At 39.6% G+C, this 23,553-nt stretch overlaps 2 protein-coding genes across 4 annotated transcripts; both read right to left on the reverse strand.

Annotated features, from left to right (window-relative positions):
* Nucleotides 1-855: 855 nt before the first annotated feature.
* On the reverse strand, nucleotides 856-9,354 carry mindy4 (MINDY lysine 48 deubiquitinase 4). 2 transcript variants are annotated; one of them, XM_068319475.1, is made up of 18 exons: nucleotides 9,201-9,354; nucleotides 8,673-8,792; nucleotides 8,402-8,601; nucleotides 8,036-8,309; nucleotides 7,694-7,935; nucleotides 6,958-7,016; nucleotides 6,775-6,884; nucleotides 6,567-6,683; nucleotides 6,368-6,459; nucleotides 6,115-6,216; nucleotides 5,800-5,863; nucleotides 4,727-4,792; nucleotides 4,577-4,644; nucleotides 4,423-4,486; nucleotides 4,074-4,235; nucleotides 2,614-2,794; nucleotides 2,348-2,426; nucleotides 856-2,159 (listed from the first exon to the last, which is right to left on the reverse strand). In XM_068319475.1, exons 1-18 carry the CDS (start codon nucleotides 9,258-9,260, stop codon nucleotides 2,111-2,113), a joined length of 2,109 nt encoding a protein of 702 aa, XP_068175576.1. In that variant the 5' UTR covers nucleotides 9,261-9,354; the 3' UTR covers nucleotides 856-2,110. The 2 variants fall into 2 exon arrangements, with proteins under 2 accessions (XP_068175576.1, XP_068175577.1); XM_068319476.1 differs by lacking the exons at nucleotides 856-2,159; nucleotides 2,348-2,426 and having other exon boundaries at nucleotides 2,627-2,790.
* A 408-nt stretch (nucleotides 9,355-9,762) lies between these two features.
* Nucleotides 9,763-18,951, reverse strand: nexn (nexilin (F actin binding protein)). Of its 2 annotated transcripts, XM_068319457.1 has the most exons (14): nucleotides 18,808-18,951; nucleotides 16,946-17,366; nucleotides 16,653-16,850; nucleotides 15,230-15,314; nucleotides 14,985-15,133; nucleotides 13,191-13,391; nucleotides 12,896-13,072; nucleotides 12,565-12,753; nucleotides 12,008-12,199; nucleotides 11,682-11,876; nucleotides 11,277-11,498; nucleotides 10,962-11,150; nucleotides 10,517-10,877; nucleotides 9,763-10,382 (listed from the first exon to the last, which is right to left on the reverse strand). In XM_068319457.1, exons 2-14 carry the CDS (start codon nucleotides 17,315-17,317, stop codon nucleotides 10,369-10,371), a joined length of 2,544 nt encoding a protein of 847 aa, XP_068175558.1. In that variant the 5' UTR covers nucleotides 17,318-17,366; nucleotides 18,808-18,951; the 3' UTR covers nucleotides 9,763-10,368. The 2 variants fall into 2 exon arrangements, with proteins under 2 accessions (XP_068175558.1, XP_068175557.1); XM_068319456.1 differs by having other exon boundaries at nucleotides 9,763-10,877.
* Nucleotides 18,952-23,553: the final 4,602 nt, after the last annotated feature.

Consider the following 23,553-nt stretch of genomic DNA (forward strand, 5'->3'; position numbering starts at 1 on the left):
TTGCACCAAAAGTAAACACTTTAATCCCATTTCTTTGACCCTGAGGCCTCATTCAAGCAAATCACCTTATTTATAGTGATGTCAGTTGCCTGGATGACTGTAAAATTGTTGTAGAGGGCTCACTGAGTCACCCTATGTCTCATGTTTAATTCATTGCTCTTCTTATATCTTTTGTAGAATACATAAATCCTTGCAGGGTTCACCAATAATACAGATTTACACAATACAGCCTCCATTAGGAATATGAAAGATGAAATTGTCATCATCAGTGTCTTATCTTCTCTTCTTCTTTGTGTCAAAATATGATGGACGGGATGGCCTTTCACATGTTTATCAAAGTTTTATTATTGCTCCAATGAGTGCTGTTGACGAGATGGTGTAAACATGTTTTGACCATCAAATTGCACTTCCAAGAAACTGTGGATTCTGGTCCACAGCGAAAGAGAATCTGCTGCAGCTCTGTCTGCGCGCCAGCTGCAGCGCCTTTGATCGCTTGGGCTTGAGGTGCTGGCACATAATTCTCCCTGCCACCCCCTCTGCTCACCCCACACTATGAGCCCCCTTATGCCTACCACGGCTGAACCTAAACGCTGTCATTGAACTGCAAGGCAAGTCGGTTTTTGTGGGTTATTTTGTTGAAAAAAAATACTCCTGAGTTTATCATTACTTGGAATGCAGTTTGTAAATGGAGGCATGGGTGGAAATGTTGCAATGTTCTCTGTTTTGTTTTATTCTAGACAATTAGAAGCAAATTGGGCATACCAACATATCCCAGAACAGCTCCATCAGATTTTTAAAATTGTACACATTTATGAAAAGAAAAACAATTTTGACTCAAATTCAAGAAAAGTTTATTTGAATACCTCAAAACCACAAATCATTCTTTTGGTTTACATTTCAGGCCATTTCAAAGCCAAAGTGTAATACAACATTGTACACTGAAACAACCAGTGGTTAGACATGGTTGGAAATTAATTATCTTTGTCAGTTCTTCAGTTTCCAACTGTTTAACATAAAACCAAGCATGTAATACTCAGAATTCCACCACATGCACATTTCATTGAACAAGGACAAAAGCTGAGCTAATAGTGGCTGAGGGACACAGCCGTTATAATGCACATTATTGTTTGCATTAAGTAGGTCTTGTATGAGGTCTTTTACCACTAGCAATATATCATCATATATAACATCTGTTAGGTAACATCATATATAAACATCATCATAAAAAGCCTGCTCCACAGCTGGTCATCATCATAAAATACAAATATCAAATATTCTTAGTCCAGCTTAAAGTTAGTCTTTTACTTTGTAGAAAACTAACTTCAAGTTGTTTGACCTGAATTCAATAATTCATAGATTTTCTGAGTCGACTCTTTTGCCTTTGCAAACAGCATTTGGGGTGACAGGGGTTGCTGGAGCCTATACCAGTGTACTTCCGTGCGATAGGCAGGGGACACTCCAGGTGTGACGCCGGTGCTCCGCTTAGACGCACCAAAGAGGCGGCAGTGGCTCAGCAGTAGAGCGGGTGCCCTATGATCAGAGATCGGATGCTCCTGCCCAGCAACCCAGAGTGTGAGCTGACAATAGGAGGTGTCAGCTCACCTCCCGGCCACTGCCGAGGAGCCCTTGAGCAAGGCGCCATCCCCCTTACAAGCTGCTCAATTGGGGCGTGCCCTGAAGTTGCAACCCGTCACTCTGCCTCCCCATGATTGTTTGTCGTGTGTTTACTAATTGCATGCTTACAGGCCCCTTGCTGTGTTGTGGTTGTGTTTCAGGGGCCTTTATACAACTTTGTATCTAACACAAAAACATGTCTAGCTGAGTGAAGAAGTAATTTCCCCATAGGGGATTAATAAAGTGGACTTTCTTTTTTCTTCTTCTTCGAAGACAAACAACCCCTCAAACACACACTCACACCTACGGACAACTTGGAATCAATTCACCTGAGGTGTCGGTGAACCCGGAGAGAACCCACACAGACACGGGACAACATTTAAACTCCGCACACAAAGGACTCCAACCCAGAACCTTCTAGCTGTGAGGTGACAGCGCTACACACTGCGCCACCATGCTGTTTGTACATCACCTCCACTGCACATGAGTTGTTTTGTCAAAGGATAGGCTCGGTGTCATTCCAACTGATACGGGCATCTTTCCATCTAGGAATAAAAAAAAGGTCATGGGATTTTGAGATGACCCACACACACATTACATCATCCTTTAAAACCAACAGCTGCCTTTAGGGTACATTGAAACATAACTTTGAAAACTTTGTGACTACGCCTGATCACATCACTTATAGGTTGTTTTCAGAACAAGTTGACATTTGTGTTTGAGAAGTCTTTACCTTGTTCGGATACAGTGCTCCAGTGGAGGAATGAGATCTGTGTCAGCATCTTCACTGCTTGAAGCCAGTTTGCCAACAGCTAAAAAATATAAACAATTTGAAAGTTAGATTTAAGCATGCATGTAATGAATGTCATTGCAAAATAAAACTTGAAATTAAGCATCATCCTAAGCATCTACAGTCTTTCAGAGAGGAAAAATAGGTTTCCGAATATGAATTATGGCAGCATCATTCACTGGGATGAGGTAGAATAAAGTACTACATACAGACAGTAAGGCGGATTTCCTCCTGCTGATTGGCTAGTCCATCATAGTAGTACAGGTCAAACTCCAGAGCGCTGTCGTGATTGGTCAACAGCTCCCTCTGCAGGTCAAACAGCACACTGAAGTGGCTCTCACTGCACACGACCCAGATGGGATATCGTGGACTCTTCAAGTAGGTTCCTACCTTTTAATAGAAGAACATAGAGCAACAGAGGAGGGTTGATTAAAAACAAGCTCAGCCGGGGATGCAGCTCAGTGGTAGAGTGCCAGCTTCACATGTACCAGACCCCGGGTTCAATCCCCGGACTCTGGAGCCCAACGGGCCACAAACCAGTATCAACTGTACGTCGGTCCAACCTGCAGGGTAAAACTCTGCCAAAAACATGAGCATTCATCCAAAAAGGAAAAAGGATGAAAACTGCAAGAGCGGAAAACGCTCTTCCGGCACTCATCATTCTGTTTTTTTTTTTGTTTTTTTTGTTGCAAAATGTATTGTCTAATGACAATAAAGATTCTTCTTTTTATGACAACGTCTTGGCTACAATTGGGAACCTCCACTTGTTTTATTTATTAAGGTAGGCAGGAGAGGAATATCAAACACCCTCATGGTTGTGTATTATGTTGTTCAGTGCATTAATATGAATTATTGTCTGTCTGAAGAAAGACTACCTCAGCTTAACTTGATGAACAGCTAAAATTAAAACTATAATGTACTGATTGATCATGACGTCAAGAAGATGTTTGATCTAAATCGACTGCAAGGATCAGAAAAATTTTTCTACACTAGCGTCATCAACATTTATCAGTGATGTTGTAGATGGTCTTACATGGACCAGAATGAAAGTTTCTTCCTCATTCATGCTCATATATTATTGATAATTAATATACGTTACACCTGCAGAGAAAAGGTGAATGTTTGTGATTTTTTTAGAGGAAAAAAAAACACATCACATTCCAACATTCCAAGTCTTTTCCGTGCAAGACTAGCTTTACTTATTTTTGAACATCAAACTATTTCTTCAGTTGTAACCGAATAAAGCCTCCGTGTAAATGTTTGTTACAATGAGTGCAAATTTCCTTGAAAATCTATTGTCGAAAACAATCCTTCTCTTTCTGCATCACCCACTGGAACCATGAAGCACAGTCTGTGTCTGCAGAGACTCTGCCCATTTCTGTATTTTCTTATTTTGCGAATCATAACTTGATGTCGCCCTCTGGATAGGGACTGCAGCCCACAGTTGATGACACAACAGAGTGGGGGGGCTGCTTCTAGTCTTGAACTGGAGATGTGTTTACAAATCCCACTCATTCTGCCTTTCAGTTTCATCCCACAATAATTAGCATTCTTTCCTGTGATTATGGTTGCCTATTCTCACAGTGAAGGATGCTCGCCAAGGTCGTATGTTTTCACTTGAATCTGGAAAGTATCTGGTTTGTCAGGACTGAAGTGACTCAGCACTAACCTTACAGATGTTATAATGTTCAAATAAGGACAGGAGGCCAACGTCACACTGGCTTTTGATTCCCTTGAGTAGCATCATGTTGCCCTTGCCTGAGTCCAACTCCATGTCGTTGTCAAACACATTAGCCACTGCTCTCCCACAGAGCAACAGGTTGACCAGCTCCTGATGGAGAAAATCAGAACGTATTCTAGGAATACAAGCGCAGTAATAAAGTCTGTAGCTTACTTCAAAAGCTGTAGACCTCAAGGAACTTGTGTTTTTTAAACAAGATTGAACAAGACAAATGCCTGCACAAATACAATACGAGGTCCTCTACAGTCCTTTAGAAAGTTCCATCTTAAACCCAAACCTGAGTGCAGTAGCCATGGGCTCCGATGAGTGTAGAGGTGGGCACGTCCATGTCCTCTCTTACTCTGAGGCACAATATCGATGATGTTTTAAGTAGTGTTTATTCATTGTTTCTATACTTCATATCTTACAGAGCCAGAAGAGGCATAACATACTTTTCAGTGGATCGAGAGAGAATAGCAGATATGGCCAGTAGTATGCATCCGAACGCTCCGGTCTCAAACTGTGGAAAAAACACAGACAGATAAACCTGGAGGTCTGATGACATTTGACAGGCAGAAGTTCGTTTGCTGCGAGCTTCTTACCTGCTCAATATGCTGCTCAAGAAATGACTGAAGGTCTGTGACATCATCCACAGTGAAACACGTAACCTATAAGAACAGTTATAAGGTGCCATGTATAAAATACATTCAGTAGTACAGGCATGGAAGGCAGCACTGACACAGCAACACCTTATTACACTATTATCTGGTTCATTACAAATAAAAATAATCATGACATACAATGTCCAAATGTTTTTTTCCAAATAAAAGTTACAAATCTCCTGTAATAATATTGTAGAAAGTTTAAGCTTCTACAAAATAAAATCTTAAACAGTCCCTAAAATCAAGTGTAACCGGAGTATTGCTCAATTCCCTGGTTAATATTCATTCAACATATATTACACATCTACAGTATTGCACAGATAGCTGGAAAAATACTAGCCTAACCAGAATATCGCAGAGAATATTTTTACTGAATATTGTACAGGAATTAAATTAGGACCTAATCTTTTCTGCTCATTGATTTAATCACTTATGGTAAGAATGACAGTTTGGGCCTCCAGAGGGTAGCAGATCAACCGCTGCTTAAAGTGGGTGCTTTAATCCAGAAATTAATATCTCTGCTTCATGAAGAGATCAGGATTTATTAATGTCATCTAGACTCATCATATTGATGCCTTTTGGTTTATTAACAATAGCTTCATTCTTCTTCATGGGTTTTTTTTTTTGTGCTAACCCAATCATCAAAACGTTCTTCACAAAAGTGCTGTATAACATCAGGCATGACTGACATCAACAGAAGCCAGACTTTGTTATCTCTTTTGTCTACTAAATCCATGGATTTGAAAAACCTCAAACTACAATCTAAAACAATCCAGAGGTGCAGCATCCATGTCCAGTGACCGTGTCTGCTGTCCTCTAATTATGTTCACAGATGTGAACTCGAATTCTTAAAGACAATGAGGAGGATATGGGAATCCTCAGATCACGTGATAAACTCTTCCAAGCTGTGGCCACATTCCTTATTATGTTGGAGAAGGCTTACCAGCAATGTATCATCTACAACTAAGTTTTACTACACAATCTTCAGCTGGTGTGTAGCTTCATCTCATTACCTTTTCAAGCAATCCGTCAGATTTAAAGTCTTTGGTAGGAGTGAAATTATTCCTCCCTGAATATCTGTGAAAATAAAACAAATATCAAAGAAGCACACAACTGTTCACATCACTGCTTCACATGAACCAGCAGGGCCCTGAGGGGAGATACAGTATTGTCTAAGCAACTGCGGTGTGTGCTGCTCCCTCCCCAGCACTTAACACCTACTCTGTGAATCCGGACGCATTACACCTGGTTAGATACTTGTGAGGAGGCTCTGTACGTTGGTGAACATTCAGGTGCAAAGAAGTCAGTTAAAGAAATAGTAATCTTACATGGCAACTGTGGCTTGTTTTTCCTCTCCAGCCCTCCACAGGATTTCAGCCACAGCCCCAATGAGACATTTTCTTCTGGTAGTGTTAGAAGGTCTTAACCTCCTGAAAACAAAGTGGCATCTGAGTGAAAGGGAGGTTGTCAGGGGTAGTGATACAACCAATACCACAGAGATGAGGTTAGTACGTAACAGTGCCTACGAGCATGCCTTGATAATAGCTGTAAAAAGCTCTGACGGGAAGAAGAGTAACGCACTGAAGTCCTGTAACGCTGTTTGTGATGCTTTCAAACAGTAGCTTCTTTAGAACAAAGGCTTGGATAGATGCCAGAACTCCACAAGGTCCACCCTAAAAAATAAATACAAAAGATTGAATTAAATGACAAATGAATAACTCATTAAAAAAAATCAGGTTCTTATTTAATGAATTTTGGCAGAATGCACCAGTAAAACAACCTTTTTCTGCACAATTCCATATCTAAGGTCAGGTGTTTCTGAGAATGTGATCCCCTGATTCCTCCACTCGACAGGAAAACAACTCAGGCTGGAACCAAGAAGAAGTGATTTCAAATTCTGGAGAAAAAACAGAAGATTTAGAAAATCAGAGTAAATACCAGAAACTAACCCCAGAATTTCTAAAGACACACAGACATAAATTACCAACCATGGCCATGTGTTGGTCCATGGGGTAGCCAGCACAGCCATGTTCTGCTCTGGTTCTCTGACAGGACACTTCTGACAGTTCTTGTAGATTGTCTTCATTGTCGATGTCATCTAGAGATTAATCAACAAATCATAAGCGTTTGCAAAAGGAAAAAGATTTTTTTTCCAAGTATACAGCACTCACCTAAAACCATTTCAGAAACATCCAAATCAGTCATGTTTGTAAACGGTAGAGACTTCCCTCTAAGAAACAGACAGAATGGAAAGAGACTTTTCAATAAACCTTAGCAAAAAAATTATTTAAAGTGTTTAAATAACTAAATTCTCAGTATGCCTGTGTGTGAAATATAATTAGAAAGAAGTTAGAAGCTGTCCTTGTCAGTGCCAATTGTTGTTGCTGCATAAAAAAGTTGCATTTTAAAAATAAATATAAATAATCAATAAATCTTTGGTACAGAAGGTATAGGTACATAAAGTTTAAGGAAAAAAAAATATTAAAACAGATATAGCTTTGAATTATTCTCTGACAGACTAATATCTAAAAAGTTCAACTTATAACTATGAAATATGAAAAAATTAAATGGAAAAAAAGTTCATAAATAAAAGAGGAACTTTCAGTACCGACTGCTATATGTTAAGTTTTCTAAAACAAACAAAACATGTGTAAATAATATTTGTGATCTGAAACCACAATTAAAGATCAGAATGTCCAAACCGTAAAGATGAACATGGAAAAAATAAATAATTTCAAAAGATGTCACTTTGGATTGCTGTGTGAAGCTTTGTTCTGGAAAACAAATATGCAACAAATGAATTGAAAAGTGATGGAGAAAATTTGCTCCTATATCTGCTCCTCACTTTGTTTCTGGTGGAATTAAAAAATGTGGCCACAATACTCTTACCACCTCCAATCCATTTACATTTTTGTCGTCAGTTTGTCTTGTTCCAGTCTTGCAGAGCTGTTTTCTCTCTGTATTCCCTCTGGAACACTCCAGCACTTCTGCCCTGTTGTGTGGTCAGGTGAGCTCATTTCCATCAAGTTATTTTCTAATGGTTTTAAATGAAAGCTGGTCACAAACAGGCCATGCTTATTGTGTTCTTCTTCATCATGTCGTGGCTGGGATACTCCAAGCCTTCGATTATGTCTTTTCTTGCTTGTGTCCTTAAAGGAAAAACATTAAAAGAATTAAATGGAGTATGATGAATAGCAGTAATATCACATAGAATCAGTTTGGATTAAATAAAAGTGCAAAAAAACTTACCTGGAGTGTGTTCAGTATTGGCCCAGTCATCAAATCACATCTGATTCTATTAGTTCTGCTCTTCTGGGTGTTCCTAGCAGAAGAATTCTTTCTTTCTGGTTCTCCTCCGCTGAAATTCTCATTGTCCTGGAGTGAAGCTGTGACCGGCTGGAATTCCTGGTCTTCTGAGTCATTAGACCGACAACTTGTTGCACTATTAGTGGACGGTCTGAGTGTTTCAGTCGATAATGGCACATCTGTAGGCTGGGAACCCCAGCCATCTTCTAAAGCAGGCCTGTGAGACATCCATCATATATAAATTCAAAAGCTTTGCAAAGTCAAAACAGTAGAACAAAATAAAGCAAAAAAACTTTACATATGAAACACCTTGATTTGATGTGTTTGTTAATGACAGCAGTGGTTGCTCTGTCCGCTGTCTTCCTGTCATTCATCACGTTCGGTGTTGCTCCAGGAGGGTTATCTTTCACAAAGACGCTTTCATTGCTGTTGATCCTTTCATTCTTGGGCTTCTTGATGTGATACATCACAATAATCTCCAGTAACGTTTTTAGGGGGGAATTCTGAACCTGTGATGTCAGAATAGTTACTTGAAGATGTTCTGCCCATGCACAAAACTCAACGATCGCTACAAACCTACCTTATTCATCCTGTAGAGACCCTCAATGCTAAGAATCTGCCTCAGATGGGACCTGTTGTTGACACTGGCTGCAGTGCGTGGATGTTCTTCATCCATGCAGGCAATCGTCCTCCTCAGTCCCTAGACAACAGTGGTATGTTCTCAATTAGTCACTACTAATATCTTATTTGTCTGTTTTCTTAATTGTTGTTGTTGGCAATTCATAGACTTGTTTATTATTGCACTTTGGAAGTGTGTTCGTCGAAGCGCTATAGAAATATTTTTTTTTAATATTTTTTAAAAATATTTTTATTTGACACTGATGACGTTTTGCTATTATTAAGCTGGAATCAGAAACAGTTTATCAGCCTGCATAGAAACTATTAAACAGCTGTGGATGAGGTCACACATGGTGTCAATCGTAGCAGCATTAGATGGTTGACGTTACAGAATCTCATTCTCCTGAGCTAGCTAAAACTCTATTGAGTTTAAAACACAGGGCTAATGCTAGCTAGCTACACATGTTTGTCAAAAACGATTCGGACTTACCTTGCGATTCAGATATTCCCGCACAAGAGACGAAGAAACCTCTTCTACCGAGACGGCCATGGTGCTTGTCCCTGCTATAAAGACCGTCCTGTGAGGTAAATAAACAAGAAGATGGCCTGACGGTAGCCAACGCTGCAGTTTACTGGCGTCTCTCATCCGCTGTGTTCCGAGTCAGTGCGTTGCCATGGAGATGCTAGCTGCTCTGACGTAAACAAACATGGCGGCCTGTTCGTTTCTGAAAAGATGTTCAGTCAGAGTCGCTATGATCACACCGTGACCCTCTGTATGAAGTTTATATATATAATGAACAAGTGTGCGTTGAATAATATACAGTACTCAATTACACTACGATATAAAGAAATCGGGGGTTGGACGCGTGGGCTAGGAGCGGAAGGGGAGGAGTCAGGTGACGGCTCGTGCCCCTCCCTACATTAGCCACGCCTTTTTTGCATCCAGATGACCACTTCCGGTCACAGAAAACCAAAGAAGCTGTAGATATTCTGTATCGTCCGTACAGCAATAAACACCACAAATTGTTATATTTGATCATTTTATTAAAACATTTTCATTTTTAATATTAGACAAATACTCAGGCTAGCCTATAACTGCAATGATCAAACCATGAAATGGTTACATACTATCCACTAATTGTGACAACTGTATCAAGAATCAAAAAAGTTGGTTTGGTACAAGAACAATCAACATATTAAACTCCTTTAGATGCTGCATGAAGTTGACAACACTTAATCTGGACCAAAAGAGTTTCAGTGAACATTAGGACCTACATTTAATCTCAAATTGTTTTGTGTTACATTTGAATGTCTTAAGTTTAACATTTACCCCAAATGGACCATAAGTGTCATATTTACAACACAGAACTGCAGTACTTAAAATGTGTTTGCATCACTAACAGCAAAGTGTGTCCTTAACATGAGTGTACAAGAATCGTGTGTATTTTTGGCACAGGTTGTATATTACTCTCATAGGGAGTGCATCTCTACATTTGAGCAATAAGTAAACAATATCTTGAATTTCTGTGTGTTATGTGTCCCTCCCTTAGGAATGCCAAGCATACTTCTATTTGTTTCCCTCTCTGCTGTTTGACCATATGAGGGATGACGTTTTACAAAAGGAGTGAGACGACAGGGTTCAGGGACATGGATTGGCATCAGTAGTCATAAGCTGCAAGAAAGAAACAGAAGAGCAGTTATCCACATCTGCCGCCCAGCTTCAGTTCACGGGGTCGAGGAGCATGCAATGGACCTCTTAGAAGAGACGTATCATGCAGGCATGCAGTCACACCAGGGTGGTCTTACTTTCTATTGTCAGGATGCAGGTGCTTGCTGCTGTGCCTCTACTGTTTACAGCTTTGCACATATACTCTCCCTCGTCCTCTGGGAAGGTCTCTGGAAGGTAGAGGCAGAATGTCTCTCCTCTCTCTATATACTGATAGTCCTCACAGTCCTGGAGCATCTCTCCTTCAAACCACCAGGTGACCTCTGGCTTTGGCTCCCCAGTGATCTTAACAGTGAATCGAACCGGCTCTGAGTCCACCACTGATTGATTTTTAAGGGGCTTTTTGAACCACGGAGCCCCCGACCTGGCATGATCTTCCTCATCCTCATAGGCTGCAGAGCCATTGATGATGCTGCCCTCATCATCCATATCATCCTCCTTCTGAAAACAGACAATAAAACAAAATTACAAATGTTGCTAAAGTCAAAGCAACCTTATTTAAAGCCATAAACGTTGCAGGTTTACTTTCTGAAGGGCAGCATCAATTTCTTGCTGCTCAAACTGCATCCTCTGCAGCTTCTGCTCGTCTATCCTCCTCCTCTCTTCTTCTTCTCTGGCTTTGGCCATTTGTTGAAACCGGGCTCGCATGTCAACCTTCTGTTTGAATGGTGATTCCTCAGCCCTGCCAGGAGTTGTATCTCTTTCCTCATCCTCCTAGAGAACACAGATAATTATAACTGTGACATTTTGTCATTATTTTCATCAAACCTAAAATTCTATTTGCAACTTCATGAAGTATTGACTGCTTATGCTTACTTCCTTATTCATATTTGTTCTTACCTCCGTGAACCTCTCAGCTTCTCTTTCTTTAATCTCATCATCGATAGCCTTCCTGCGTGCTCTCTCCATTTCAATCTTTTTCTGAATTTCCTCTTCAGTTAGCTGCTTAATCTTCTCAAATTTGGATTTGAGATTCTTGGCTTGAATGGAGCCAGTCCTCTTGAGCTTGGTCAGTTCTTCATACTCCTTACTTGGTACATCTGAGCTTTCATTCACTTCATCCTGTCAGATTAAATTTATTTTTCATATTTGTGAGAGTTTCATTTAGATATGCATGTCATGTGAGCTGAATTCAAAATATGTGCTTGAAAACAAAGGCTGTTTTCTCAAATACTATTCTTTCTGAAGTTTATGGAGTACATTATGGACATGCTGTACATAAATATTCACCTGCTGTAAACTTACCTCACTCATCTCCTGTCTGAGTTGTTCGAATTCTTGCTTCTCTTGCTCCATTTTCTTTTTGCGCTCCTCTGCCTTGCATCTCCTCTCCGCCTCCTGCTTCTCCTTCAGAAGCTCTTCAAAGTTGATCTCCAGTTTTTTCGGGTGCAGTGCTTCCTGAGATTCACTCTTCACCATGCCATCTTCCTCATCTAGTACCTACACGTACAATTTTTATGTAAATAGAATATATCTATTTGGGAGTGAGGTCAGTGACTGCATCAAGGATATCCATGTTAGACAAATACAGTATAGAGATCAATATCGGCAACTGAGTTTTGTAGAATTACCATGCTCTTGCGGGCCTCAGCAAAAAGTCTCTTCTCCTCTTCCAGCCTCCTCCTGGCCTCCTCCTCAGCTTTCTTCTGCTCCTCCTCTCTCCTTTGACGTTCCAGATCTTCAAAACTGGCGCATATCTTCCCAGGTTTATTGCCCTCCAGGTTGAGTAAGGCCATCAGCACCTCATCATCTTCATCTACAAGCTGAGTAAGGACACAGGGGACTCACGTATGACCTCAGTTTGGCTAACCTATAAGCATCTCTAATCTAATCTAATCTAATCTAATTGACAAAGTTATATAATTTGAGTAACATGTAGATACAAAATGTCAGCAAAAAAAAAAGTCATCAGTTTTAACCACAGTGACACATACATATATTTAATTCTGCTATCGGTGAGGTTTAGAGGTTTTGTTTCATGAACTGTATGTGTGCTAAGCTAAGCAAATTGGCAATCTTTGCATTGAACTATTTCCCTAAATCTCTGATCATTTCTAAATAAGACTTATTTATGAACTTTCACTTTTCATATTGAATTTTCTATTTCTTTTATAAAAAGAAGACTGACCATGCTTTTCCTAGCTTCAGCAAAAGCTCTCCTCTCCTCCACCATACGTCTCTTGGCCTCATCCTCTGCTTTCTTACGCTCTTCTTCGATCCTTTGCCTTTCCAGCTCTTCAAAACTCAATCTCAACTTTCCAGGTCGGAACTCCTCCTTGTCTTCCTCAGCTGGCTGGCCATTCTCATTTTCTTCTCCCTGGTAACATGCAAAAGTACAAAAGACACACAAAAAGAGAGAGTCAATAACTTACATGCTAGTTATGTTAGTTATGACAAGTGTTTTTTGGTTTTGTTTTGTTTTTTGAAAATGTTTAATGTGTTGACATTTTTTATTTTACCATTTCCAGTCTGGCCTCCTCAAAGCCTTTCTTTTCCTCAAGGAGGCGGCGTTTGGCTTCCTCCTCAGCCAGCTTCTTTTTCTGTTCTTGCCTTTCCCTCTCTATCTCTTCAAATGTCATCTTCAGCTTTCCAGGAGTCAGCTGCGTCTTCTCTGGAGACTTCTCTTCTTCCTCTTCCTAAATTCACATGAGTGTGACTTTGTTTAACTGTGTCTTTCACAGTTGTGGAAAATACCCAAGACATCTTATTTATAGGTCACTAATAACAAGAAAGCTTATTTCTCCATTGTCACACCTGTTGAAGGACGGAGCGTCGCTTAGCTTCCCTAAAAGAGCGCCTGTTGTCATCATAACGTTTCATCTTCTCTTCCTCCGACTTCTTCTGCAGTTCTTCCTCTCGATTTTTCTCCATGTCCTCAAAGTTCATCTTGATTCTGCCTGGAGGTCGTGATGACTTCGCTGGAACCACCCGAACCAGGATTGTGTCATCTCCGTCCTAAAAGGTGTTCAATGATGAATCGTGAAATTATGGAGAGCAGAGTCAGTAAATAAAATACTAGATGAAATAAAAAATACTTTCAGAGGTGGGCAGCAATGGAAAGTAAGCAGTACTATGTTTAATTTGAACTTTAAGATCTTTTATTTAGGAATGTCGTGTACGTATTAGATTCCTTGTACTTGTACTCCATTTTTTTTAAAGAAATATTGTCCTTTTCAAACTATCTTACGTATTTTGTGTTACACTTGTCAAATGTAGAGCATTGTCAAATATTAAGCCAGTGGTTCCCAATCTTTTAGGTTAGTGACACATGGAGCAGGAAGAGCATGTGGGTGGTAATAGAGAGCAACTCTAATGGCTTAATGTCACCATTTGCAGTGGGTCAGAGCATGGGTGTCGGTTTAAGATTGCAAAAGCTATTCCAGTCACAGGAAGGAGGCCTGGAGCTAATTTAGTTGCTGGAAAGTGTGGGAAACAGATGCCCATTATGTAGTGTCTACACCTGGCTCTGGGACTGCACTCCAGATTGGACATCATCAAGTCAGCTCTGCATTACAGTTAAACAGGATAACTGAAGATAAACTGAGAGACATTGATCCATTTCTGATGAAAGACCAAGTACATAATTCAGATGCTTCTTTAACCCTTTATTGGGCAAGTGACCATTTTTAGTCATTTGACTTTCTACATACTGAAAAATACAGAAAATGTTACAACTGAAATAAAGTTTTTGTATGTCCTCCAATAACACGACAAAGTTCAACAAGGTTCGACAAGACTAAAATTTTGAATTTCAAAGTATTTCAGTGCGCTATAAGGGGTTAAAGATGAAAAAATATATGCAATCAGATGAGCTTGACAATGGGAGTGTGTGATTCTCTTCATATATCAGGTACAAGTAAGTAAAGTAGTCAAGAGAACTCGCTAAATTGAATAAATGTGCCCTAACTTTAAGTCTTCTTCCCACCATGACTATGAGATAATATAATTAGTAATTAATTAAAATTAATAATGCTTTTTTTTACTTTCCGGAAACATTCAACAAAATCTGTGTATGGTCACTACAGACCCATAACAACCTAATGGTCTCTAAAATCTATTGGAAGCCCTCTTCACCCTAGCACAGATACAATTCTGCTGGATAAATAATGGTGAATAAAGCTGCGGGTGAAGACGTTTTGTAGCTGTTAAACGTAAACAGAGTAGCCATAAGTGTAGAATGAGGGCATGAAGACACAGATGATTGCCTGTAATTGCCTATCTGGCACAAGAATGCTTATGTAACTGTTAAGAAGGTGGAGGTATAAGGTCTCAGAAGTTCATTGAAGTCTGTCTCTCTATACTGTACATCTCTTAAATATTAATTCGATTTATTATTTTTGTCAAATGACTAAGTCTTGATTTTAAAATGACTCACATGCTGCTTGTGTCATCAATGCTACTGACCATTTCAGTCAAATGTCCAGCGTCTGCCAACTATTTATATTATAAATGTTGCTTAAAATAACGGCTGAGGATAACCTGGATCCCCAGAGACATTCCATCTGCGAGGCAGAACTAACCAGCACTAGACACCTCAGGTCTTCTTACCTCAGCAGCTTTCTGGGCCAATTCCTTCTTTATTTTGGCTTTTTCCATGTTATCCTGTGCTTCTCTCTTCTTCCTCTCTCCTTCCATCCTCTTCCTTTCTTCCTCTTGTCTCTGTTTTTCCATTACAGCAAACTTCCCCTTCACGCTACCTGAAGATCATTCAGACAATCATTCAGCCTCCTGTTCCTCCCAGCCTTTGCAACAATATCCATATGTCACCATTTACATCCTTTACTATGTCTTACCTGTGATTTTAGGGACATACGATTTTTCAACCTTTGCTGGCTTCACCTCCTCTTCCTCATCACTGGAAGCCAGTAGTTCTTTTATCTGTGGTGGATCAGATGAAACGTGGCGGTGAGGTTACAGTTTAGCTGGGATCATCTCCTTTGCTATTCAGGAGCCATGCTGGTCCCAGCAAGAACAAGGGCCTAATCTCTGCTAATAGCTCGGTCATGTGACTTGCAAGTGAACCTCTGATTGGGTTGACAGGAGATGAGCGTAGGTGTTCGAGCCTAGCCGGCTGTGTCAGGGCTGTACACAGGCAGATTGTACTGCCTCACTGAGTATCACTGATAATCCACTAGATTACACCACACCACAGCATTTATTTCACCGCTGTCGATCTGAAACCAACTAACCCTAGACCCAACTCCTCCAACCTTCAACTTTTCATCTGTTCTTTCCCTTCAAATTCTACAGTTTATTTTTCCACCATACTGTATGTTGACAGAACACATACTGTACATTTATTTCCTATAAAAATGCATCGCTTATCTTACGATAATATTGAGAGCACTAAATTAAAATGGATTACACATCATTTCAGACTTGACCTACAATTGATGACTCCTAGTGACTCCCTTATTTGATTTATGTTAGTTAAAATAACATCCAGTTAACCCACTACTACACTCTTTCAACATCATTGGTGGAACAAGAGAAACTGACCAGCGCAACAGAAAAAGAGTTTTAAGAGTATTTCTATAAGCATTGCTTTTATAAATAAAAGTTAATTGCTTGATTGATTTGTAAAAGCAGGAGACCTTCCTTACCCATAATTCAGTTGCCTACAGGATGGTCAAAATTGCTAGTAGCAGTAAATCTGAGCAAACCTCAAGCTACATCGTTCAAGTAGAGATAAGGAGAGGGCTATGGAGGTCAGGAAAAACTCATAGTTTAACGCATTTGTTTTCCAGCCAGAGCCAACACTGACATCACTCAAGACTGTTTTCACAAATGCAGAACAACCAACATATTTCACTGTTGAGTCAGTGGAGTTTAAACATTCACATGAAATAACTTTAAAGCACCAATTTTAATAAATGTAATAAAGATTTGATACTGAGCAATGAGTTGAATAATATTTGGCAGCACAAACATCCTTTAGAATGATACAAGCTCAATCAGAGGACTTCCAGGGTTCATCCCATTGGTGTTTATGTGCACATAAATAGGGTTAAAATTAAGGAAAATATCTTCAAAGGTCAAGCACACACCAAAGTTAAATATTATATCAATCACTATTAATTGAAGAGTCTTTATAAAACAATGTCTGGTATCCAGAAGCTGTGAATTATCACTCAACTCGACATCCTGGTCATCCCGTCATGCTTCATGCCATGCAGGTCACAATCGCAGAGGTTAGTGGGGTTATCGGTCTTTGACCTGCTGCTTCTTGCGGTTCCACTCTCTCTCCTTGATGTACTGCTCCTTCCTCTTCTCCTGCTCGTCCTTGTTCCTCTGCCTGCTGCGCTCCTCTCTGGCCTTCTGCATGGCCTCGAACTTGCTGGTCACATCCCCCTTTTCTTTGTTGACCTTTGGCACATAGCTCCTGGCCACTGGTTTTCGAAATCGTAGAAGTTTCTATGGTTTAAGGAAAAGGTTAGAAAATTGTACAGGTATGTGTGGAAGAGGTTTCTATGAAGGACATGACCGTTGAATATTATGAATGAGCTCACCTCTTTCTTGAGCGTCACATCTGAAATGTTCAGATTGTCATTTATGTTGGATTGTGTGTCTCTAGTTGCCTCTGTGTTCTGTGCTTTGCCGCAACGATCCCCTCTTTTACCTTTCTCATTATCATTCACACCATTCATGCATGTCTCGTCTATCTTATTACTCATTTCTTCATTCACATGGCAAAGCTCGTCACCCTCCTTATGTGAAGTCTCTTGGTTTTTCACCTTAGCTGCTTCATCTTCATCAAAATCATCTTCCTCAAGTGTTATGTCATCATCCCTACTTTCTTCATCACTTTTCTGGTGCTCTTCTTCATTTGTGACATCCATGTTGTGGGCGAGTGCAGCTCCACTGTGGGCCACCTCAGTCATGTTTGCACCACAATGACAAGTTGACAAACCGGCTCTAATGAAATGTTACCTGCAAAGCAAAAGGGGTTCATATGATTCTGATGATATCTGTGGTGTGGATGAATGCTAATGGGCTCGATGCATCCCAAAAGTCAGAACAATCACAGAACACAAAAATGTAAATGTCCTTTAGTTATTATTCACATATAATTAGTATTTCCCTTGCAAAGTGACTGACAATGACTGAGACAAATGAAAAAAAAGGTTAGAAAAACATTTGGACATAAAGAGAGCATTAATTTTTTTAAAATTTGGATTTCATCTAATGTTGTTACTGTGTGTGCATCCTTTCAATGAAGAACATTGACACTGGCAGGATTAACCTCTTTTAGTATATGCTTTGTTGTACTCATAGTACCGTAACAATGCAGTGCAGATAGGGGTAAATTCATCTGTCGCGGTGCCCAGTATATTGAGAAAGAGTGCAATGGAAGCTTGCTGACCTCTATTTTAAGCACACTTGTGGGTCGAGGACATGTGATCATGACTATTTCTGATGTGAGATAGGCAGTTGGACAGAGCTCAACTTGGCACCCACATGTCGCCCTACAGACCTTTGACAAAAAGGCCTGATTAAGACACAAACAGCTGGATGGATGAGAGCTGTTAAGAGAATTAGTAATCTAACACTAAATCTCCTGTTTCTAAAATAACTTTCATTCAGGTATAAAGGTCATTTTGTCAATGTTAACTGAAAGTGAAAATGTAGACTGAAGTGCCCCAAATTATTTTACATTTTCCCCCAAACTACCTGAATACGATTATTTTGAAATATATGACTTTGCATAAAACATCATCAGATGATTGTAGGTGCATGCATGTGGATCCTAGCCTACATCTCTAAGTTAGAAGTAAGGCCATACATCTAGAAACCAAAACAATTTCATATTGATTCAGCTTTGCTCGACACGTTGTTAGATATCTATCACAAAGGGTTTCTCAATGATAGTAATTCAGATGATTTTGCTTCAAATGTGCTGATGATTGCTGCTGATGGTAAATCATCAGTGCGCCTCAATCCTAGAAACAAGGAGCTAAATGTCAGGAGGTTGAAATGACAACCGTTTCAGAGCCTCACCTGCCATTTGTCATTCTCAAGACCTTTGTAGATTGCGGGATATACATACTTTCAATTTGAGCTGAAAATATCACCTCCCACCCCCAAAAAACATACTACCTGAATTTGATCAAGGTCAACAATTGTATGAACTTTATAGGAAAAAATGTTTTGGGTAACCCAGCTGCTCCAATGTTACTTTATTTCTGTTCTGTATGTCTGTGGCTTCAGTAACCAGTGATAAGAATTGTCTTGATTTATACTATTAGAAAGACTACCTGATGTGATAAATACTTGAATGAACATAAATTATTTGTTAAGCTGTTTAAAATCAAGTTAGGTTCACCTTACTTTATAAAGATGGATTATTTAATCATTTTATACACCTTCTTACCTCTTTAACACGCGGTCGTCCTCCTGTTTCACGGTTCTTGTGATAAAATCCTCTCCGTGGGTTTAAACGCAGGCCACGCAGGGAAGACCGACACGCATCCACTCGGTGGAACCGTCTGGACTGGCTGCGGGTTTCCATAAAAGTAGCGTTACTTTCTACCGGATGCTGCATTCCTCACGCGCCTGTCTCAGGTTCAGCTGTCGCCTCGTGCGCGTCGACGCACGCGCGTGCGCTCATACAGTCTGACCTGAGTCTTTAGCAGTGGAAGCTTCAGACATGATAATAATAATAATAATAATAATAATAATAATAATAATAATAATAATAATAATAATAATAATAATAATAATAATAATAATAATAATAATAATAATAATAATAATGAGCAGGACATCAAGGGAAGATTAATAAAAATTCTGTCAATTAAAACACATTTCCAGGGTTGCACTGCACAGATAACCTCCACTGACAAACATTCACCTTTTACATCATGCCAAGGGTGTAGGGTTGTGTATAAAGTTGAGAAATCAATGCTTTATTCAAACCTCACCTTTAAATCAATGGACACGATTTCACATGTACTTTGTAAAGCTCCTGCATTTGAACGTTTACACTCACTCTACTTTTATTCTGCTCAAGGCCATAGGGTACTTACATCCGTGTAGTTTTCCGGTATTGATGCAATTTTGCTCTCAAAGAGCAAAGTGTCAATACAATGGGAAATAGCATGTTGATTATGCTTGAATAAATGTACTTGTTATGGCAATTACAGTGTTCATGTTTTTTTTTATGTTTATGTATGTTGTGCAGCTCAGTTGTCTTGGTTGTGGCACAGAATTGAACATGGTCACCTAATGGAAAGTAGCTCGCATGGTCCGCAGATTGATGGATGGATGGATGGATGGATGGATGGATGGATGGATGGATTCATGGATACAGAACCATGTAAAATAGGGCAAATCATGCACTGTGTGTGTGCGTGCGTGTGTGTGTGTGTGTGTGTATGTGTGTAAATTCTTATACAAAAATAGGCAGTTGATGTACATCAACAGTCCTGTGCAGAAACAAGCACATTTACAGGAGGGCATATTAATATTATTTAATTTATATCTATTTACTGCTTATGCCCTCATTTATATGCCATAAATAATGAACATTTGTTATTTTTTGTTTAAATTTTTTAAATTGTGGAGAACACAATGTCCATGTTACCGTCATTATCAGAGAATAGAGCACAAAGTTAAAAATAACTACTAATTGTTGGGTAGAAGGGAAACTGAACAGACCTACAGTCTAGTCTGTTCGGGAGGCCTGCAACCTAAATACAGAGAGACCTTATCTCATTCTGTTGTTAGCCTGTTAGCGCCAGGACTCTCAACTTATCTTGGTCAAGATATTTCTGGCATTCAGCTATGCATTGACGGTTGGAAATCATATCATTCCAAAAGCAGTTAGTAGTCTGACCTCATCCTCTAATTTTCTATAAGGCTTTGCCAGTTGTAGGACCGCTTTAAGTCACTAAATCATTAGTGATGCCTGTCTAACAAAAAGTGCAACATGAAATGTAGAGTTAAGATAGAAAGCCTCATGCCTGAGTTTTCCTTCAAACCAAGGAGAGAAGAAGTTTCCCTCACTGTGGGTGGATGTAAATAGAAACCATGAAGCAGACACATTTTGTCTGCCTGAGCGGCTCCGAGCACAGCTGCTGACTCACTGACCAAAAAGGCCTCAGGCACAAAAAAGTCCCCAGTCAACCATTTAAAGAATGTTTAGGAGGGTTCTTATACGTGGGAAACAAAACCGTCATTGATCTTGTCGTGAAATATTTATTTTTGACAAAATAATTGTTACGTTTTATAATACACTGATGAAGTTCTTTACAGGAAATTACATCGTGAAATCATTATTTTACCAATCAATGGTATATCTGGATGAACAGGAAATGTTTCATTATTTATATAATCAGGTATGAAATTGAGGCTGAGGGAAATCCCCAACAAGAGGCTGTGGGCTTCAGGGGTTTCTGTTCTTAGAAGTGTAATGTGAGAGCTGGGGTGTCCTCAACAGACAAAGAAACTGGGATGGCTCTTTTAAAATTTAATACAACCACTTGTCGATCCATGAAACAAAATTCAAGGCTATACGGGCAATTCTTCAAACACAAAAATGGGTCATCAACCAGTGTGCTTCCAGATCAGCACACTGGTTTGCTGTGAAAATGTTTGTTCACAGCAAACATTGAACTTTTTGAAACTTGTGTAAAATTACATTTGAGCATAACGTGTGCCTTAAAGACATGTTTTGAGTGAGCTCTTTTTTGTGTCATCATGCATTAGATTGAAGCATACTGTGTGGGCGACTGTTCTGTGAACTCTCGGGGGTTCCAAACGCCTCTGTTCTGAGTCAGGCTGAGGGACAACAAGAGGACGACTTTAAATAGCAACACAGTTGTGACAGCTAATCAACAGCTAACCCAAGTCAGACTGGTCCTGAGCCTCAGCTGCTGCAGATCAACACCCCTACGAATAGTTGTGCAGTGGTACAGTCCGCACCCCCCTGCTGACATCCCAGTGGAATGGCTCAGCAGGTTGAAACTCTATCATGAGCTGGTGGATGGGCCTTCAGCACCAGCTGTCCATGCCTGTATTGGCAGCATTTAACCTGTAGAAATGACCAGAGCGCCACCTCCTTCTTTAATGAACAGAATAAGCAGATTACAGACATGAACTGGCAACAAATACCAGCAATACATCAAAAAGAACAGCTGTTCTCATTATTATTATCCACGTTCCCTCACTATCAATCATGATTTCATGTCCGCTTTCATTGAATCACTGTGTCCTGATATACTGTGTGTGTTGTGTTACTGGATCTATCATAATGGAGACGGCTGAATGGACTCCTGTCCTGTTTTTGGAGGGCTTGAACGTGCTAACCAGACAGTGAGGGCCTCCTTCCTGTTCAGGGTTAACTGAGGTTAGAGGACTGCTGCTGACGGTCCTGTCAATATACTGACAAGAAAACTCCAATACATAACATAATTAACACTCTACAATACGGTGCGCAAAAATGCATACATTTCAGTGACGTGCAGTGAGGTTCATGCCTGGTGAGGCACTGATCTCATAATTAGATTTGCAGATATACATAGTTAAAGTCAAGCAACACAGAATCCCTTAAAAACACGCAAAAAAAACATAATATTAATTAAAAATATTTACTCTTCATTGCAAATTTTAAAAGTTAAAATGTTCAATCACGTTTGCTCTATGAACTAAATTCCCATAATTTAGCAAATGTATTAGTGTCCCTGGAAAAAAAAAAACAAGGTCTAAGTCGTGAGATAAAATCGGGTTTGCCAGACGTCATCACAGCAGCACCATAGGCTTCATTCTCATGTCTGGATCGGTAACGCCTAATCATTGAAGGCGTGTTGTTACTGTACGTCAGGTGGAGGGAGCAAAGCAAACACTTCACTTGTAAATATTGATATTTGGAAAAAAAAGGATGAATATGATTTCAAACAAGAAACAAACGTAGCCGTTGATTTCCACATGAACAATGTGGCCTGATATGGTTCATGATTTAAAGCCCTTTGTCCTTCTTTTTTGCAGCATTCAGAAACATGAAGAAACTGGCATTAACCTCACATTATGTATTAAAACATGATGACAACCTAACCTCAAGGGCATTCTTGTACAGTGACCCTGTTCAAGATATTATTCCTAACTATGCAATTTTGAGAAGTACATACTCTGTCTTGATCTATTTTATTTTGTTTCCATTCACTGAATTTTAAGTTTTTATTCTGCAAAAATTACAGGGAGTTTGTCTCTGTGTCCTTTACTGTCCAACCAGTTAAACTTTAATGTATAATTTGTTTGAGAAAGCTCCATTCAAGGACCGTCTACTGTAGTGTTGTCCTTGAATGTGCCTGCCAGTAATCCATTCATCTCTGCCATCTAGTGGAAATAAACAGTCAAATGCCTCTGATAAAAATCCCGACTTGGCTGTTGGTTCCTAAGAAGTTGGTCATTTCATTTATTCATGCATCTTCTTGAAGTTGAGGTGGTCTTGAGAGGTGTTGTATGAAGGTTACTTCTTCATCATGTGACACCTGTTACCCCCTCCACCCCAGAATAATAAATACTTTAGATTATGTCAGTTCATAAGGTGTTAGGCCCGGGACATGTAAATTTTGTTTAGATCAGAAATTTAATTTTTGTTTTAGCATCCTGTAGACCCATATGCACCGTATGACAATGTACAGTAATTTAAGGAAAGCACAAAGCAAGAGGAGGATGAGGGTTCTAGGAGGAAACTGATCATTCCTCCTTCATACCTTCATACTTTAAATGAATTCTAAAGAGTACAAGGTAAAAACATAACGAAATTTTAAAAAAAGATTATAAATATTGTCAAAATGCAACAGAGAGCTTTATTTACATATTGAAAAGAGTTTTGTGTTCTCAAAAAGGGTTTGTGTTTTGCATGTCATGTCTTCTATAAAAATGAATGGATGAATGGACGGACAATATCTTATGTTGTACTATATTAAGTTGTGGGGAGTTAATATTGGCTTCAAATTTGAAAATCTCCAGTTTGTTGGGTAATTTTTTATTCAAATAAACTGACGCTGTTCAAACGGAACAGTCGCCTCTTTGCGCGCTGACGCGCGGAGACGCAGCGCTCCGTGGGACCGCCCGGGACACGGAGACATGCGCCGTGTTGACATCCACCGTCCAT

This window comes from Antennarius striatus, chromosome 7 (genome assembly GCF_040054535.1).
Source record: "Antennarius striatus isolate MH-2024 chromosome 7, ASM4005453v1, whole genome shotgun sequence".
Lineage (NCBI taxonomy): Eukaryota > Metazoa > Chordata > Actinopteri > Lophiiformes > Antennariidae > Antennarius > Antennarius striatus.

Bases quoted from the DNA above. Each gene is read 5' to 3' on its own strand.
- nexn (XM_068319456.1), bottom strand. From the start codon at position 17,317: ATGACTGAGGTGGCCCACAGTGGAGCTGCACTCGCCCACAACATGGAT. The intron at 12,200-12,564 runs GTCAGTCTTCTT...GTCCTTACTCAG, and splicing joins CTGAAGCTAGGAAAAGCATG to CTTGTAGATGAAGATGATGA. The intron at 10,878-10,961 runs GTAAACCTGCAA...GTCTGTTTTCAG, and splicing joins TTGATGCTGCCCTTCAGAAA to AAGGAGGATGATATGGATGA.
- mindy4 (XM_068319475.1), bottom strand. From the start codon at position 9,260: ATGGCCGTCTCGGTAGAAGAGGTTTCTTCGTCTCTTGTGCGGGAATAT. The intron at 6,460-6,566 runs GTTGTTTTACTG...TTTATTTTTTAG, and splicing joins ATGGAATTGTGCAGAAAAAG to GGTGGACCTTGTGGAGTTCT. The intron at 4,793-5,799 runs GTAATGAGATGA...CTGTTCTTATAG, and splicing joins CTGACGGATTGCTTGAAAAG to GTTACGTGTTTCACTGTGGA.